We start from the raw sequence: 19188 nt of genomic DNA, 5'->3' as shown, positions 1-19188 counted from the left end.
TTCTTGGTAGGTTGATTTTAGAGTCAAGAGGATCTTCGAAAAAAGCAAAATTGCTCTCCTATTAGGGTTGGAAGGCCCGCTGAGGGAAACTATCCAGCCCCGCTGCCTGGGTCCTGAATAGTCCCCTCAGCTGGCTCTTCCTCTGACCCTGGCTTCCTGCTGGCCTTTTTACTGCACATGGGTTAAGCACCTACTATATGCAAGTGTTAGTGTGAACTAGCAGGTAGAGAGGAAAATGATTTTGTTCTTTCCTCCTCTGCCTTTTCAACCCAGGTTTGTGCAGGTGTAGACATGAGTAAGAAGCAATAAAGATTTTGCCTGACTAGCACCAAAGCAACGTTTAAAGCTACTCTCATGAGCATTGTCATAGGCCCCTCTGACAGCAGCTGTGGGCCCCAGGCAGTCCCCCTCCCTCCAGGGGTGCCTCATTACACTTCAACCTTTGCATCCAACACAACTCTAGCATCTTTCTGCTGAGGTCTCCTTGACCTTCACAGGAAGCCCTCTTGGACAGGACCACCTCAAAAACAGCACTAAGACAGCATCCCTGTGGTGGTTTCCAGTCACACCTGGTCCTGGAAAAACACACATCTTAGATGAGGCCACCGCTATTCACTCTTTGTGTAAATAAAAAAGATCTCAGGGCAGACAAAGCCTCCAGCATCTTCAGCTTCAGCCCTTTGGTTTTGCACTGAAAAGCTGTGAACCCAGTTTTTGGCTCTCTCCTTCTAAACTTCTGCCTAGGAGGTCTACTTCTAGCATCTCACCATGAAATACAGGAGTTCTTTACACCTATCGTTTGGTTCTTGGCTTTTGGGGATCCAGCCAAGCTGGGTTAGAGAGTCCTATTTTAATAGCCTGTTGCCAGTATATCTGTTACCCGGTGAAACATCATGCTGTCCTGGGGGAGAAAGAGATGAAGATACAGTCCCTGCTCACCTAAGACTCAGATCCAAGTGGGGGAGACATCCGTGCAAATGGCACACATACTAAAGGTAAGGCAGATTTATGGACAAAGCATTGTAGAAGCCCCAAGGACAAAGACTTGGAAGGACAAAGACGTGAAGGATAAATAGGAGTTCTCTAAGCCAAGAAGGCAGATAATTGCTTTGTACATATACATATGAAAGAGGCCAGAAAAATCATGTTTGGAGAAATATAAAGAATTTAGTATGTCTGCAGTATAGGGTCCATGATGAAAAGAGGTGGAAGATGAGGCAGGAAAGTCAGAGAAGGTCCAGAACAAAAAGCAAGTTTGGATTTTACCCTCTGTGTAATGAGAATTATTGGAGAATTTAAAGCAGGGGAACAAGATCAGATTTACATTTCAGAAGATTCCAGTGCATGGTAGAACGTGAGCTGGGGAGGGGGAGGGGGGGGGGGGGGGGGGGGGGAGGGGGGGGGGGGGAGGCAGATGGGAAACAGAGACCAGAGAGGAGACTTTGGAGGAGACTTGACTACACAGTAGGGTGGGTGAGAAGAGCCAGTGGAGTCAATAGCTGTTGAGCGCATAAAACCAACGAGTCTAGGTGGTCACCTGTTTAAAGGGCAACAGAGAGGGAGATGAGACAGGGACTATCATACTGCCATATTTACAGAGTGCTTACCAGGTGCTAAATGTATTTCATCTCATACAATCATCCTAACAGCCCTGTGAGGTCTGTACTATTATCAATCCCAGTTGATGGATGAGAAAACTTAAAACACAGAGAAGTAACTTGCCCAAGAGTATAATGCTATTAAGGGTTGAAGTTGGGATTAAACTAGAAGGTAAGCTTGTAGCTACTGCATTCTTCCCATCTTAGTTTTCTGCCAAGGGGTACTGGGCAGATAATGAGTCTTTTTTTTTTTTTTTTTCTTAAAGATGGGGTTTCACCATGAGATAATGAGTCTATTAACCAAAATGGAGATGTGAGAAGTATGTGCCCCTCCCCACTACACCCCAAACTTTGGTAGATAAGAGGGATGGGAATATGACTATTTGCATTTTGGGACATTCTGAATTTGAAACAACAGGTGGAAATGTGGGTCTGGAGCTTGAAGCAGAGACGGGCTCATTTTATAGATGAGGTAACTGAGTAGAAGCTGACACGCAACCTCCTTCCCAAAGCTTTGCTTGGCAGTAAGAACTTGGGGTTTGAGAGTAGAGAGATTTTAAACTGAACAAATCTTTCTAGGGTTGTTGGGGGCACATACATTTTGGTTAATGTAGGAGTCTCCTGAAGAAGGTAGAACATTCACTTTGGAGATACTAATTTGATTTTTACTGAAAACCTTCCTCTGTTCATACTTTACTGGTATAGAACAAAATGTAACTCTAACCTTTGTCAGTATAATTGTTCCCAGTGCAACCTTGGAGGTAGATTTTGATGATTTATGAGGAATCTGCTATCTTGGTCTTCTTGGGCTGGCCCCTGAATTCTTGTCTTCCATCAGGAGTCATCCCTAACATGATGGCTACCTCAAAGACCTTCCATGTTCATTTTGTACCATAAGCAAGTGCTGGTGAACTTCAAGCTTATGGTTCCCTTGACCGTGCTGCGTTGCGTATTTTCAACCCTTGTCTTCATGAACAAGTGAGCCAAACCTTTTTCTATAGAAGTCCCAAACATTTTAAAGGGCAAACAAAGCTTGTTGTTGGTTTAGTGCCTCCTGCTTTTCCATTACCAAGCAGTATCATAATCTCTAATCTTCAGCATCAGCCCAATGAGCTTTGAGAGCTAAGGGTGCTTTACAAGTGTCCAGAAGCACCTACCTCCTCCACCTTCGTAGACCACTGACTGATTGATCCCAGCAGCTGGTGTCACTGACCTGCACAGCCAGGCTTGGGAACCCTAAATCACACATGCTTCTGCTTTCTAAAACCAGATGTGTTGCTGTCATGGGAAATCTAATTCCAGTCCGAGGGCACCATTACTGGGAGGTGGAGGTGAATGAGCATTTGGACTACACAGTTGGTGTGGCCTTTGAAGATGTCCCTAAACAGGAGGATCTGGGAGCAAACTGCCTCTCCTGGTGCATGAGGCACACATTTACATCATCAAGGTAAAGTAAAATCTGGATACTCATGATTAAAATTTGCTTTTGAAAGATTACAGCAAGATCTTTTCACTAGCAATAATTAAGACTCACATTTGTTTTACAAATATTCTAAGATATTTCAAAAGTTGCTGCCAGCCACTTTCCCTAAAGTCCAAGTAAAAGGAGAAAGAGCAGCTTTTCTCTAAATTAAAAATAGCTAATATTTATGGAGAATTATGTGCCAAGTGTTCTTACATGCATTATCTCATTTACTTCTCATGAGTGTATTATCTCATTTTAAAAATCAAAATGCTGGTTACAGTGGCATGGGAGGATCGTTTGAGCCCTGGACTTCAAGGCCAGCCTGGGCAATATAGTAAGACCCCGTCTCTAAAAACACAAAAACAAAAACGAAAGAATAAAAGAAGGAAGACCACACGTCACAGCAATTAGATCATCCAAACGACATGGATTTGGAGCTTGGATTCAAACTCAAGCGGTCTGGCTCCAAAGACTGCATTCCTAACCACTCAAGTGATTGATTTTTTCATTTCTGTTCATCTTTACTATTAAGCCAGTACAGTTTGCTTTAAAGCCCCCGTTCCATCTTTTTAAGTAAATTTGGGCAAGAGGCTTAGTGGTTATGGCTAATTCTGGTTTGTTCCTGCGCTGGGCACTCTGTCTTTACACATGGAATAGTTCCCTTTAATGGGAAGAAAGTCTCATGAAGCCCAGGCCAATGAATAAACTTTCAGATTGAGAAGGCCATGGTTACAACCTTCCTTCAGGTCAAAAACCGAAAAACAAAAGAACCCACACTGCTTTCCCATCACCCCTTATAAAGTGGGGCCTCTGACCCTCCTTGGTTTGATGAATCCTATTAATGTTCATCCATGATCCTTTATCATGATTATTTACACATTACGTGTCATGCCCAAGCATAAGTGGGAAGACCAACTTTCCCCGGATAATAAATGGGGACTCTAATGAACTCTACTAAACCTCAGACCCAGTTTGGGGAATGCAAGAAGTATTATACACTGAGGGAGATACTTTATATGCGGATTCTGCCTGAACTAAGACTAAAAATCGAAGTCTCTTCTTTAGAAAGGCAAGAACAAGGGACAGAGTAAAACTGAGAAAGCCTAGGCCAGGCGCAGTGGCTCACACCTGTAATTCTAGCACTTTGGGAGGCCAAGGCAGGCAGATCACCTGAGGTCAAGAGTTCGAGACCAGCCTGACCAACATGGAGAAACCCCGTCTCTACTAAAAATACAAAGTTACCCAGGCGTGGTGGCGGGTGCCTGCAATCCAAGCTACTCAGGAGGCTGAGGCAGGAGAATTGCTTGAACCCAGGAGGCGGAGGTTGCAGTGAGCCAAGATTGTACCATTGCACTCCAGCCTGGGCAATAAGTGTGAAACTCTGTCTCAAAAAAAAAAAAAAAAGAAAAAAAGAAAGCCTTGCCTAGAAGTCTGTGTGTAAGGGGGGTAAGAAAACAGGATAGATGAGGGGTGGAAACAGAAGAATGACAAAGGAAGGGCAAAAGGTACAGGCCAAGTGCTAGAGCCAAGCCAGTTTCTTGCAGATATAGTGGTGTGTGTGTGCAAGTGTTACAAGTGGAGAATGAAGGTAAAGTATCCTAGGATAAGGTCTCCTAGCAGACTCCTATTTTTTGGCTCATCGTATTAGACTCTATTGGTGGTGGGAAAGTAGAAGAAAGGACTCAGTATAGCTTCTGGCAGCTGCTTAATTAAGACAAGGTGAAATGGGCCAAAGACAGGCTGGCTTGCTCTGACACATTTAGATCGTATTCCAAGTGTTCATCACAGTAGCCTAGACTTGCATGTTGACACACAGAGCTCTTCAAATATCTGTAGAGAGCAGGGTTAGGAAATTCCTGTGCCAGGTTTTGGTTTCTGCCATTTTTCAAAGTACACAGGATGCAGAGCATGGATAGTGATAGAATACTGATTGGTGACAAGCTCACTGGCTCCTTACTCAATTTGAAAGTTTAAGAACTGGAGTAATTGTGTGCATAGAAGAGCTTATACCAAGAGGCCCATTTTATCACATGGAAAATCACAAGGTTCTGTTTCAAACGTCTAATCCAAATCTTAAAAACATGTTTTATTTCTACTGTAGTCTAGATACAAGAGAGTTCATGATGCTGTGGGTTAAGTTTCTTAGGTTAAGAGGTTGCTCGAGAAAAAATGATGTTTGAAAATGTTTTGACTGGGCACGGTGGCTATGCCTGTCATCACAGCACTTTGGGAGGCTGAGGAGGGCAGATCGCCTGAGCTCAAGAGTTAAAAACCAGCCTGAGCAACACAGTCAAACCCCAACTTTACTAAAAATACAAAAAAATCATCCAGGTGCTGCCTGCAGTCCCAGCTACTCAGGAAGCTGAGGCAGGAGAATTGCCTGAACCTGGGAGGCAGTGGTTGCAGTGAGCCGAGACGGTACTACTGCACTCCAGCCTGGGTGACACAGCAAGATTCCATCTCAAAAAAAAAAAAAAAAAAGAAAAAGACAAGAAAATCTTTCTTAGGACAAATTTTAGAAAAGAGATAGTTTAGAGAGTATAGTTTCGGAAATGGCCTGTTACTTTGGTAGTCATTTAATACTAGAAAATAACAAAATCATAGGACAATAAATACAATTAATATGAAATGTTCCATATTAAAATCTATAGAATTTCTGAAACTTTATTATGTCAAATTTAATTTTCAGGCATAAGTATGAATTTCTACACAATGGAACAACTCCAGATATAAGAATAACAGTTCCTCCAAAGAAGATTGGCATTCTATTAGACTATGAAAATTCAAAGTTGTCATTTTTCAACGTGGACCTTTCTCAGCATCTATACACATTTAGTTGTCAGCTTCACAAATTTGTGCATCCCTGTTTTTCTTTGGAAAAGCCTGGGTGTCTAAAGATACATAATGGCATTTCAATGCCAAAACATGTCACTTTCTATTAGAACATTTTGATGTCCAGTTTCCTATCTTCCAAGCCTACCCCTCTCACAGCCACTCATGCCTTAGCTGGCTGAACTTGGCATTCAAGCACCATGTGCCCAGCATATTTTATGGCTGATGTTATTATCTGACAGAAGGCATGCTGCTGCTCATTTCACCCAACCTAGATTCTAGTCCTGTGTGCTGCTACCCGAGTGATGCTCAGATGGTCGTTACCAGGCCCAGCTGTAAAATAAAGGCTCAAACTAACGAACTCAAAAGTCTTCCCAGTTGTCAAACTGTATTTGTATATATGCAAAATATCTTCAGTTTCTGAGACCTAGAGAGCTTGGGAGAGGAGGGGGGAAGTCTTAATGGCTCTAGCAGCCCCAGTACACTCATGCATTTCATTAGTCAGCCAAATATATACTTTAGAAGGTGAGAGGCTGTCTGCTGAGAACAGGGAAGCTGTGTGGCCTTCTCAACGTCTTCTACGCTCGTTTTCCCAACAGTGAGTAGCACTGTGGTGAGGTCCCCCCCACTGTGTACTCTTTATAACACCCTGTTCCACTCCTATACAGTATGCACCACTCTCTAATTTTGAAATTACCTCTATAATACCTAATTCGATGAAGGCAGGGACAGTGTCTGTTTTGTTCATCACTAGATCCCCAAGGGCTAACACAGAACAGCTGTCACCAAGTATTTGTTGAATAAATGAGTATCTTCTTTAGCCACTGCTCTTTGGCTTCTCACTGCTGTCCATCTGAAGGATGGCAGGGCTCTTTCAGAACTACAGCAAAGGACCTATGGCCAACAAATGGGAAAAAACCTAGAATGGAGGCGGCATGAAAGAACAGAAGGGCATCTGTGGCATATTAGCATGTGCACACAATTTTTTTTAAAGAAATCAACAGCCCACCAAAGCGCAAAGCTGAGGATGGGAAGGAAGTGATCTCTAGGCAGCTTTCAGGCATCCTGTCTCACTGCCACGAGGCCATTCTGTGACCCTCAGTGGTCAACTTCATCAGCTCCATTTCTGGTTCTCCGGTTCAAGTTACCAGTTGCAACTTAAGCTCTGCATACACAGCATTTTCAAAGCTTGTGAGCGAAATTGCAAAATCATTCCATTTGTGAAGAAATTACAATTCAGTATCTTGCCCGACAAATGCCTCTAAACCCAGATATGCCCTAATCTCATCATTTAAGGTTGTGTGTTTAAAAAAAAAAAAAAAAAAAAAAGGCCGGGCGCGGTGGCTCAAGCCTGTAATCCCAGCACTTTGGGAGGCCGAGGCGGGTGGATCACGAGGTCAAGAGATCGAGACCATGCTGGTCAACATGGTGAAACCCCGTCTCTACTAAAAATACAAAACATTAGCTGGGCATGGTGGCGCGTGCCTGTAATCCCAGCTACTGAGGAGGCTGAGGCAGGAGAATTGCCTGAACCCAGGAGACGGAGGTTGCGGTGAGCCGAGATCGCGCCATCGCACTCCAGCCTGGGTAACAAGAGCGAAACTCCGTCTCAAAAAAAAAAAAACTTTTGCTTTAAAACTCTGATGTTTTCTGGCGAAACCCTATCTCTACTAAAAATACAAAAAATTAGCTGGGCATGGTAGCAGGCACCTGTAATCCCAGCTACTCGGAAGGCTAAGGCAGAAGAACTGTTTGAACCCGGGAGGCAGAGGCTGCAGTGAGCCGAGATCATGCCATTGCACTCCAGCCTGGGTAACAGGGATGAAACTCCGTCTCAAAAAAAAAAAAAAAAAAAGCCTCTGATATTTTTCCAGCACATGCAAAGTCTGACAAACTGAAAGACTCTCAACTCCTACTTAACTCTGCCTACTGGTATGAATGGCAGCTCAGATTCCTGAATTAATAACTCACAATGACAATTTAATAGCTCGTTACACACACACACACACACACACACACACACACACACACACACACCCCTGCCAAGCTGGACTGTCTACTCTAAAATAAAGGACAATAGATGTAAGCATAGAAATGGTTCCAGTTATAAACAATTAAAAGATACATATATGTATATTCAAAAATGTTCTCAGCTACTGAAATAGAAATCACCAAGTAACAAACAGGATATCACAGAGAAGGCAGGTTTGAATTCAGGGTTCTAATAGGCTTTATGGAATACTTCACATGTTAATATGAACATGGATAAATGGATTAAAAACTCAACACCTATAAATTTTTAAATTTTTATTTGACCAAGAAAAAACTGTCTAGAATTGTCTGACATTTAAAATCCACTTAAACAAAGCAGATTAGCAACCTCAAGCATCACAATTACTCAGCATAAAGAACCTTTGTTGAAACATCTTTCTCATTTATTTAGAAGAAAAAAATTTAGAACAGAAGCAAACAAAGCTTTTGTATTTTTGTAAAAAAAAAATTCCAATTCCTTAAAATATTATGAACAATCTACTGAAACTATATTTCAACAAGGGGCATGATTTACCTCAAGGCCATGTTCACCTGCAACCTGCTGATAAATCTGTTAAAAAAACAAAGCAGGCCGGGCGCGGTGGCTCAAGCCTGTAATCCCAGCACTTTGGGAGGCCGAGGCGGGTGGATCACGAGGTCAAGAGATCGAGACCATCCTGGTCAACATGGTGAAACCCCGTCTCTACTAAAAATACAAAAAAACATTAGCTGGGCATGGTGGCGCGTGCCTGTAATCCCAGCTACTCAGGAGGTTGAGGCAGGAGAATTGCCTGAACCCAGGAGGCGGAGGTTGCGGTGAGCCGAGATCACGCCATTGCACTCCAGCCTGGGTAGCAAGAGTGAAACTCCGTCTCAAAAAAATAAATAAATAAAATAAAATAAAATAAAAATAAATAAAATAAGAGAGACTTGCAATCTAAAATGACACTGGTTTCTGGTAAAATTAAACTGACTTTTATTTAGAAAAGTGTGTTTAATAATTGACTTCCTGCTGATTCAAGTGACAAACAATCACTTGTATACATCTAATAAGATATTTTTGAAGTGTATACTTGGTCAAAACTGAAAAGTAGAGCAAATGCATGGGCAGTGGGGCCTTTTTCTTAATATTTCTCATCCTCCAAAATCTGTTAAAATCATCATCTTCCACAACTTACACACTGGAAGCTGTCCACAGCACAATTCACTGGGATGTGGCATTCTGTAAATAAGACTACATTGGTCTTGATGCAAGGAGGTTCAGCTACCAGACTGCACTATAAGAAGAGTCCTCTCCTCAACTTACCAAAACAACTTCTCCAACTTCTAGTCACCTTCCTATCAATTCGTAGGGCAAGATTCTCACATATTCACTATGTCTTTCTCTAGTTTTCTCATCTATAAATTTACTATTCCTATTTTCTATAGAAAGACAATGGAAAGCATATAATTGCTGTTGGTAGATAAGTAGGTCTTGAATTTATTTTGCAAACAAGACCTGTTCTATCTACCTTTTCATTTAGGAGGCTAACAGCAGAGTCAGCTTGACTTCAAAGACTCTATTTTCTTAGTCTCCAGAAGAACATAGCCAAGTCCAGCTTTTAAAACACTGTCCCTTAACATGTCAAGATACTCAAGTAAAGATCATTTGTAACTTCAAGCTAGAAGAGGTTAACTCTGTACTTATGCTTGTTTAACTGTAAACAATGGTTAATTCATCTAAATGCAAGAGAAGACTTTGTTATTTGGAAAGAAGACCTCAGCTGGCCAGCATCTTTTCTGTCATCAGGAAGTTCTCTGGAAGGATTATGACTATCACCTGGGCACAAAAACTGCCCCTCAGTAATTACTTTAGAGTTGGTACTGAACAGGTGCTGTTCTTGTCAAGTATATCATGTCTAACTACTTCACTGCTTGTTTTCTGCTATCACCAGTTGCAGAAAAAAAAAAAAAAAATTAAGCCCAACTCACTAATTGATTGCTTTTTCTTCATTTTCCCAGACTGTGACAGACTCATGGTTTTCAGTTCTATTTTCACCTTACTCAAATCCTGGAGGAATTAAACTATTATTTATTTGAAATGTTACAAATTAGCTTGCAGCTGATCCAAACAACATGTAGTCACTCAGACATAGCCAATAAAAATGTTTTGGTAGTATGAACTTGGATTCTAATCTTGCTGTCTCTCCCACTCTCATTCCAAAGTCTAAATGTTAGGTCTCTTGCTTGAGAAGAATTTAAGAGATGCTCTTAAATTCAAACAAACGAGACTGGAGGAAGGAATATAATCCATTCACTGGGAAAGTACACAACCAACAAAACTGAGATTTCCCAACTATGCACTATGATAATGCAGAAGCACATTTTAGAGATAGCTTTCCTGGGTATACACATTACTCTTGGTAAACCGATCTATGATTCTGCCACCTGGAAAGATTCTTACCTTTCTACTTCCTTCCAAATATTCATTTAAAGGTGATAGGGACAGGGAGAGAGAAGGAAAAAACAAGCAGCACTATCCAAAACTGTTTTATGTAGCATTTACAATTCATAAACCGGTCAGAGTCCTAGGCACAAAGAATGGACCTCCCCTTCCTTGTCCACCAAATGCCTGTATAGCTTCAAAATCACCTCTTGAAAACATTGCCTTATTCCTCCCCTTCCCAGCAGAGGTTAAGAGCCACACTCACCTCTTTTAGATTACTTAAGTGGCTATACTGCAATCATTCACTTGTGTCTGCTCTATTCGACGATAAGCAAATTGAAGGCAGGGTGTGTGACTTCATAATCTCTGAATGATCTGAACGTGGAAATAACTACTTTGTGATTTCAGGGAGCTTATATACCTGCAAAGAGAAAAGAGACATCAAATTATCTTCCAAATCAACAGAAAAGTCTCTTTATTAGAAGGCAAAGCAGCTTTCAAATTTGTGTGTGCTTGGGGAGTAGAAGGAAACATTAAAAATATAAACCTGCTGGGCACGGTGGCTCACGCCTGTAACCCCAACACTTTCGGAGGCCAAGATGGGCAGATCACCTGAGGTCAGGAGTTCGAGACCAGCCTAGCCAACATGGTGAAACACTGTTTCTACTAAAAATACAGAAATTAACCGGGCATGGTGGCAGGTGCCTGTAATCCCAGCTACTTGGGAAGTTGAGGAGAATCGCTTGAAACAGGGAGGCAGAGATTGCAGTGAGCTGAAATTGTGCCATTGTACTCCAGCCCAGGTGACAAAAATGAAACTCCACCTCAAAAAAAAAAAAAAAAAAAAAAAAGAACCTGAAATATCAACCTTTCTTCTGTCCCAATACACCCGAAAGATCTGATACACAGTTCTATCACTAACAGTGCTCCATGGTGATTTCTAATCTGGGAAGAGTGGGAGAGGGCACAGAAGAATCTGGGAGTAGGAAAGATGTATGTGGTTTAAAATGCTCTTCCCATCACTGCAAGAGACCTTTGATACATTTAATATGTATCATAACCAGACAATACTTAAGAAAGCCCAAAGATCTTCAACACATATGTTTTAAATGTTCTAAATCATAAATTTGGTTCATATGCCCTGGAGGCTGCTGAGTGACAGCTACCACCTTGACTACTGAGCAAGCTTAACTGTCAATCCTATATTTACAGCACAACATGAGTATTTGGCTTTCTGCTAGTTTCAGGATCTAAAACTTTATGGAATAAATTATATGCTATAAAGGTAATGTCAAATTAGGGACTTAAAAGGTGATTCCTTTTCAAATGTCAAGTATCTTTAAAAGTCATTTTCTGAAGTGACACAAAGCAACACAGTATTATAGCTCAGTACCTAACAACAGCCCATCTCCCCCAAACAACACTTTGGCCAAATGTATATATTATCTGTAGGGTGGAAATCAGATAAACAAACCCCTTGTTACTGAAATCTCATCCTTTTCTTATAAAGTGATGGATGGCTAAAATTTTCAAACAGTGGGATCCTATGCTCCATTATTTTAAATTGGAAATAAAGGAATCATTCTACAGTTCATTACTGGACATGTTTCTCTGAACATGTAGAGTACACATGCAGGCATGCACACACTCAACATGCAAAAGAAAGAAATACATGTTCCCAGCCCTTCAAAGGACCTCAAGCCAACTTCCCAAAAATAACCACATACAACTAGCTACCAAAGATTTCTACGTAAGGCATTTTAAACACCATTTACCTATTAATTATGAATTCAGTAGTGGGTATGTTTCTGTACAGTTAACCACTGAAAAATCGTCTTAGTTCTGGAAGAGAGAGAAAAGGGAATGGAATATAGAGGCTGTAACATGCTGCTAGCTACTAGCAGGGGAAGTAAGCAAGAGATAACTGGCCAAGAGAGTGAGAAGAGAAACGGCCTGTGGCTTGTCCATGACCAAATCTATTAAATTGTAGTCTTCTCTTCCTAGTCCTTGATTCTCTAGCAGCTGGTCTGAACCACTGCCTGAAACTATTTAAAAAAAAAAAGCAATGGAATAAAAAGAATACAAAATGGCTGGGTGCGGTGTTGTACAAACGGGGTTGCCCTGTTGCCCAGGCTGGTCTCAAACCCCTAACCGCAAGCAATCCACCCACCTCATCCTCCCAAAGTGCTGAGATTACAGATGCGAACCACCACATTTGGCTGAGAAAATTTTAAATCTCAAGTTAAATATGTTTATTTTTGCAGAGAAGTATCCTAGCTGATTAATAAAAAACTTTCCAAGCATAGAAAAATATTACGGGCCAGGCGCAGTGGCTGACGCCTGTAATTCCAACACTTCAGCAGGCCAAGGTGGGAGAATTGCTTAAGCTCAGCAGTTTGAAACCAGTCTGGGCAACACAAAAAGACCCCATCTCTACAAAACCTTTTTTGTTATTGTTTCTTTAGCCAGGGTGGTAGCACACACCTGTGGCCCCAGCTACTCAGGAGGCTGACATACAGGAGATCTTGAGCTCAGGAGGTAGAGGCCGCCAGTGAGCTATGATTGCGCCAATGCACTCCACCCTGGGTGACAGTGAGGTTGTCTCAAAAAAAACAAGAAAATAATTAAAAATAGATATCTGTTTGTGTTCTCTGTGCCTGGAAATATACAGCTACTGAAAATACAAGCTACTGTGCTTGTTGTTGCATTTTTAAGGTGATACTTCTTCTCATGTCACAATCACTTGTGACAGCAATCATTCATCTACATAATGTAAAATTTCTTTGAAACATTTGCATAAAGCAGTTCTTAAAAGTGTGGTCTTGCCGGGCGCGGTGGCTCACGCCTGTAATCCCAGCACTTTGGGAGGCCGAGGCGGGTGGATCACAAGGTCAAGAGATCGAGACCACCCTGGTCAACATGGTGAAACCCCGTCTCTACTAAAAATACAAAAAATTAGCTGGGCATGGTGGCACGTGCCTGTAATCCCAGCGACTTAGGAGGCTGAGGCAGGAGAATTGCCTGAACCCAGGAGGCGGAGGTTGCGGTGAGCCGAGATCGCGCCATTGCACTCCAGCCTGGGTAACATGAGGAAACCTCCGTCTCCAAAAAAAAAAAAAAAAAAAGTGTGGTCTCTGTGGGGGGCTTCTGAGAGCCCTTCTGGGGGTTAGTGAAGTCAAAACTATTTTCATATAAACCACATAAACAAAAGCTCTTTGGAGTCCTAAATAACTTGAGTCTTGCGACGAACAAGTTTGAAAATTGTTTATATAGGGGCTGGATGCAGTGGCTCATGCCTGTAATCCCAGCACTGTGGGAGGCTGAGGCTGGAGGATCACCTGAGGTCAGGAGTTCAAGACCATCCTGGCCAACATGCTGAGACCCTGTCTCTACTAAAAATATAAAAACTAGGCCAATGTGGTGACACACCCCTGTAATCCCAGCTACTCAGAAGGCTGAGGTAGGAGAATCACTTGAACCCAAGAGGCAGAGGTCGCAGTGAGCCGAGATTGCACCACTGCACTCCAGCCTGGGTGACAGAGCGAGACTCCATCTCAAAAAAAAAAAAAAAAAAATTAGCCGGGTATGGTGGCACACACCTCTAATCCCAGCTACTCAGGAGGCCAAGGCAGAGAATCGCTTGAACCCAGGAGAGGGAGGCTATTTATGGGTTCCCCAAAATAAATATCTGGTTGAATGAGTTCCTCAGTACTTAAGACACCCACTATGTGATGTGAACAGTTTTTCAATATTTGCTAATGTACAGATTGTTTTCTGGGCCTCAGGCTCACTTACTTTCTATTTTATTTTATTTTTTTTTTGAGACGGAGTTTCACTCATGTTACCCAGGCTGGAGTGCGATGGCGCGATCTCGGCTCACCGCAACCTCCGTCTCCTGGGTTCAGGCAATTCTCCTGCCTCAGCCTCCTGAGTAGCTGGGATTACAGGCACGCACCACCATGCCCAGCTAATTTTTTGTATTTTTAGTAGAGACGGGGTTTCACCATGTTGACCAGGATGGTCTCGATCTCTTGACCTCGTGATCCACCCGCCTCAGCCTCCCAAAGTGCTGGGATTACAGTCTTGAGCCACCGCGCCCGGCCTCACTTACTTTCTTCACAGGCTTGCCACTGTCCTGCAACACATTTCCATTTCGTAACATGAGAAAGATGATTGCAATAATGCACAAGAAACTTAAGCCAGACCAGCACCAAGTGTAAGATTACTTGACAAGACAACTGGGGTTTGACTGCAGTGTACTTTACAGAATCCGTTTTCTAGGGCGAGCACATAGCTTGTTCAATGAACCCCAGGCCGCTCTGGGTAAATACATGTAACAAGCAATGAAAGTTCCTTCGTCACATATTGTTACTACACATCTGTTGCTAAAAGGTAAATGACAGAAACGACATGGGCTGGGCGCAGTGGCTCACACCTATAATCCCAGCACTTTGGGTGGATCACGAGGTCAGGAGTTCAAGACCAGCCTGGCCAAGATGGTGAAACCCCCATCTCTACTAAAAATACAAAAATTAGCCGGGTGTGGTGGCACACACCTGTAATCGCAGCTGCTTGGGAAGCTGAGACAGAGAACTGCTTAAACCCGCGCGACATGGGTTGCAGCGAGCCGAGATCACGCCACTGCACTCCAGCCTAGACGACAGAGCAAGACAATGTCTCAAAAAAAAAAAGCAACATGACAGACTCATCTCCGTCTATAAAATATGAAAGATGTAGATGATTGGCACAATTCTAAATCCTCACACACACTGACTTTGCCTTTCATGGATTTATACTCTATATAGACATACATTACTACTCTCTTCACTCCTCCTTTCAACTCCTTATCCACCTCGTAAAAAAAGACGAATTGTCTAGCAATGCAAAGAAACAGTATGGCAAAGAAACAGTATGGTGTAGAACAAAGAATTCCGGGCTGAAAATGAAGAAATCGCGCTTTCACTCCCGACGCTGCTATTAACAAGCTGTATAACTTACGGCCTGTCTCCCCTCACCACGCTTCAGTTTAAGCTGAAAGGAGGGAGATGACCAAGATGGCTTTGCTCTGCTTCGGATACCAAATGACTGCCAGCAGATTCAGGAAGCTTAAGAATTACCAACTCCGTGTGTGTGTTCTCAAATTTATGCAACAGGTGCTGTTGCCTCCAGGAAGCGTCACCGATTCAGAACGTCTGGGTTTGCGCAGGCCCTTTAGGGACACAAGATAGCACCGCCTATATGAAAACTGAAGTTTCCTTAAACTTTAGTCTGGTGAGTGGATATTTCTCCTTTCCGCATTTACACTTACCTCAGCTCCGTTGGCTACCAAGCTCGTTCTTCAAACGAGGTGGAGAAATGCAAGCGCAATGAACTAGGAATGGGGCCCACGTCGCTGGTGGCGCCGACCCCCCCAAAAGATACACGCCGCTACAGATACAACCCCTCACCTCTACTCCCGTTCTCTGCCGCATCCTCTGAAACCTGATACGGCTGCCTGCCTTCCAGGGCGCTGCTGTCACCGGCTCCGCCGGGTGGCCAAGGACCGGCCTTACTGCAGGCGACGGGCCCTCCAATGTGCCATCTTCGTAGTAAATCCACTCTTTTTCCGGCGGAAGAGCCCTTCCCGTTTCCTGGGCGGGAGAGGAAGTCCCGCCCTACGCACCAGCGGGATGTAACCGGATGCGCCCGGGCGCTGCGCGCAGGCTCAGAACCTGGTTGATGTTACTTGGGAGGAGGGTTGGCTTCGACTCAGGGAAGCCCAGCGCGGGAACCTTGTTGCTGGGTCCGAGGGTGGTAGGGAGTGGAGAGAGGGCAGGGGTTCGCTCAGAGGGGTCTGGGAGAACGGCTTGCAGACTCACATCTCCTCTGCCCTCGGATGTCCTCCGGGAAATTGAGGCTTCCTTCCTCAGCTGCCCTTGTTTCTCTTTGCTCCTGCTGCCCCTTGCATTTGGTTTCTTACTGTTTATCTGTGTAGCCCCGTAGCTTACGGTTATAGTGGTCACCACTTTATTGAGCATTCACTGTACAAGCATCTCGCAGGAGACGCTCATAAGCGTCTGGCAGTTCTTGGCCACTGCTGGAAGCCCAGCCATTCTTTTACCATGAAAGAGATTGAGAGCCTACCTAATCCTGTACTCTAATATCCACATGGTACTCTTGGGGCTAGGAATATAAAGTAGAAATTGAAATTGCCATTATGTTAGTTTTCGGAAGCTGCCATAACCAAGTACCACACGCTGAATAGTTTAAATCAACAGATATATTTTCTCACTTTCTGGAGTCGGGGAGTCAGAAATTAAGATGTCAGTGGGGCCTTGCTTCTTCTGAGACTCTGGTTAGAATCCTTCCTGCCTCTTCCTAGCTTGTGGTGGAAGCCAGCAATCGTTGATGTTCTTTGGCTTTAGCTGTATTACTCCATTCTCTTTCCCCTATTATCAAATGGTATACTCCCTGTGTGTCTCTGTCTCTGTGTCTTTTATAAGGACACCAGTCTTGTTAAGTAAAAGGCTTACCTTACTCCAGTATGACCTGATCATGACTAATTACATCTGCAATGACCCTCTTTCCAAATAAGGTCACATTTTGAGGTTCCAAGAAGGACTTGAATTTCGGGGGCAACACTGCACTGACCAACCCAGTACAGTTGTCAAAGTTCTTAAGAAACAGACAAAGAGTTGACAAAAAAACTGTAGTACAAGTGGATTCAAACTTAGTTCAGTTGTATCTGAGTTTTCATAGACATTCGGGGTATCCCTTTAAAAGATGGGTAGGGGCGGGGCACAGTGGCTCACGCCTGTAATCCCAGCACTTTGGAAGGCAGAGGTGGAGCAGATTGCCTGATCTCAGGAATTCAAGACCTGCCTAGCCCACATGGTGAAACCCTGTCTCTACTAAAAATACAAAAATTAGCCAGATATGGTGGCGAGCACCTGTAATCTCAGTATTTTGGGAGGCCGAGGTAGGTGGATCTGGTCAGGAGTTCGAGACCAGACTGGCCAACATGGTGAAACCTCACCTCTATTAAAAATACAAAAATTGCCGGGCGCGGTGGCTCAAACCTGTAATCCCAGCACTTTGGGAGGCTTAGGCGGGTGGATCACGAGGTCAAGAGATCGAGACCATCCTGGTCAACATGGTGAAACCCCGTCTCTACTAAAAATACAAAAAATTAGCTGGGCATGGTGGTGCGTGCCTGTAATCCCAGCTACTCAGGAGGCTGAGGCAGGAGAATTGCCTGAACCCAGGAGGTGGAGGTTGCGGTGAGCCGAGATCGCGCCATTGCACTCCAGCCTGGGTAACAAGAGTGAAACTCCGTCTCAAAAAAAAAAAAAAAAAATACAAAAATTAGTTGGGTGTGGTGGTGGGTGCCTGTAATTCCAGCTACTTGGGAGTCTGAGGCAGGAGAATTGCTTGAACCCGGGAGGCAGAGGTTACACTGAGCCAAGATCACATCACTGCACTCCAGTCTGGGCATCAGATTGAGACTCTGTCTAAAAAAAAAAAAAAAGAGTTCACTGGTTAAATTATGGTCTATTCATACAGTAGTATACTAGGCATTCACTTAAAATGATGCAAGCATGTATTTTGAGCATCAGCAACTAGGTAAGAGAAGTGTATTTTTAAAAGCAATGAGTTATACGAATACAAATTAGATATATACACGTGACTAAGGGGTAGGGGTATCCAGTTGTAACAATGGCAAGTTGTAAGAGATAAAATCCTAAATTCTAGCCAGGCTCGGTGGCTCAAGCCTGTAATCCCAGCACTTTGGGAGGCTGAGGCGGGTGAATCACGAGGTCAAGAGATCGAGACCATCCTGGTCAACATGGTGAAACCCCGTCTCTACTAAAAATACAAAACATTAGCTGGGCATGGTGGCGCGTGCCTGTATTCCCAGCTACTCAGGAGGCTGAGGCAGGAGAATTGCTGGAACCCAGGAGGCAGAGGTTGCGGTGAGCCGAGATCGCACCATTGCACTCCAGCCTGGGTAACAAGAGTGAAACTCCGTCTCAAAAAAAAAAAAAAAAAAAAATCCTAAGTTCTTTGTTTTTATTTCTATAGGCATCTTTGTGTCTTCTCGATTCTTTCATAATTAGCATGTTTTTAATAATTAGAATATATGTAAACCTATTTTTGAAGTAATATAATGACTAGCGTTGTACATAAAATTTTGCATACATCTTGACTTCCTTAGAATTAGTACCCAGGTTTAACTTATTTATTCAAGAGAATAAATTTTTTGAAGCTTTACATGCATATTTTCAAATTTCCTCTTTAGAAGAAATGCAAATATATATTCACCAGCAGCATTTGACAGTGTCACTTCCCTAGGCCCATACTGGAACTTTTTAAATCCATAGCCAGTGTGATCAGTTATCATTTGTGGTTGCTTCTGACAAGGCATGTCTCATGTGATCAGCACTCAAGAAATTACTCCTTTCAAACTGGCTGTCTGTAGTCCTCAAAGTTCTGTTTTTAGCCCTTTCTATTATAAACATTTATTGTCTGTCTGGTTTATCTTCTTATAAGCAGTTATCAAAAGAATCCGTTTAATTAATATTTGGAGCACTTCTATACCCAGTCCATAAAAGTGTGACAATTCCTGAACTCAGTTAATCAGGTTTCAAAATGACTATTCCTCTGGTTGAGGCAATATAGGGAGGGAATTAGGATTTTTGGGATTTACAGTCAGACTGCCTGGGCTCAAATCCTAGCTCTGTGACAACTTACTGATTTGCCATCAGGAAACCAGGAAGAGAACCCTCACCAGGAACCACGTCTGCTGGCACCTTGATCTTGAACTTCTCAGTGTCCAGAACTGTGAGAAATAAATGTCT

At 43.1% G+C, this 19188-nt stretch overlaps 1 protein-coding gene, 1 non-coding gene and 1 pseudogene across 3 annotated transcripts in view; 1 reads left to right on the top strand and 2 right to left on the bottom strand.

The window, feature by feature from the left end:
• The window catches only part of FSD2 (fibronectin type III and SPRY domain containing 2), a 54051-nt gene extending 47336 nt beyond the window's left edge, over window positions 1-6715 (top strand). Inside the window, exons 12-13 of the mRNA XM_032264834.1 lie at window positions 2869-3045; window positions 5753-6715. Of these exons, the coding sequence (XP_032120725.1) occupies window positions 2869-3045; window positions 5753-6005 (430 nt within the window). The 3' untranslated portion in view covers window positions 6006-6715. The remainder of the gene's footprint in view (window positions 1-2868; window positions 3046-5752) is intronic.
• The window catches only part of LOC116541007, a 31077-nt pseudogene extending 15082 nt beyond the window's left edge, over window positions 1-15995 (bottom strand). The window contains exons 1-2 of the transcript XR_004264692.1: window positions 15660-15995; window positions 10617-10772 (exon numbers count right to left, since the gene is read on the bottom strand). The product of XR_004264692.1 is annotated as a polycomb group RING finger protein 5 pseudogene (transcript). The remainder of the gene's footprint in view (window positions 1-10616; window positions 10773-15659) is intronic.
• LOC116541020 lies at window positions 9378-9504 on the bottom strand. Its single transcript, XR_004264697.1, has one exon.
• Window positions 15996-19188: the final 3193 nt, after the last annotated feature.

The sequence above is a fragment of the Sapajus apella genome, unplaced genomic scaffold (assembly GCF_009761245.1).
Source record: "Sapajus apella isolate SASKATOON/1434 unplaced genomic scaffold, GSC_monkey_1.0 scaffold147, whole genome shotgun sequence".
Taxonomy (NCBI): Eukaryota; Metazoa; Chordata; class Mammalia; order Primates; family Cebidae; genus Sapajus; species Sapajus apella.
Note: the sequence above shows the minus strand (reverse complement) of the source record. Positions and strands in the feature narration are given on the sequence as shown.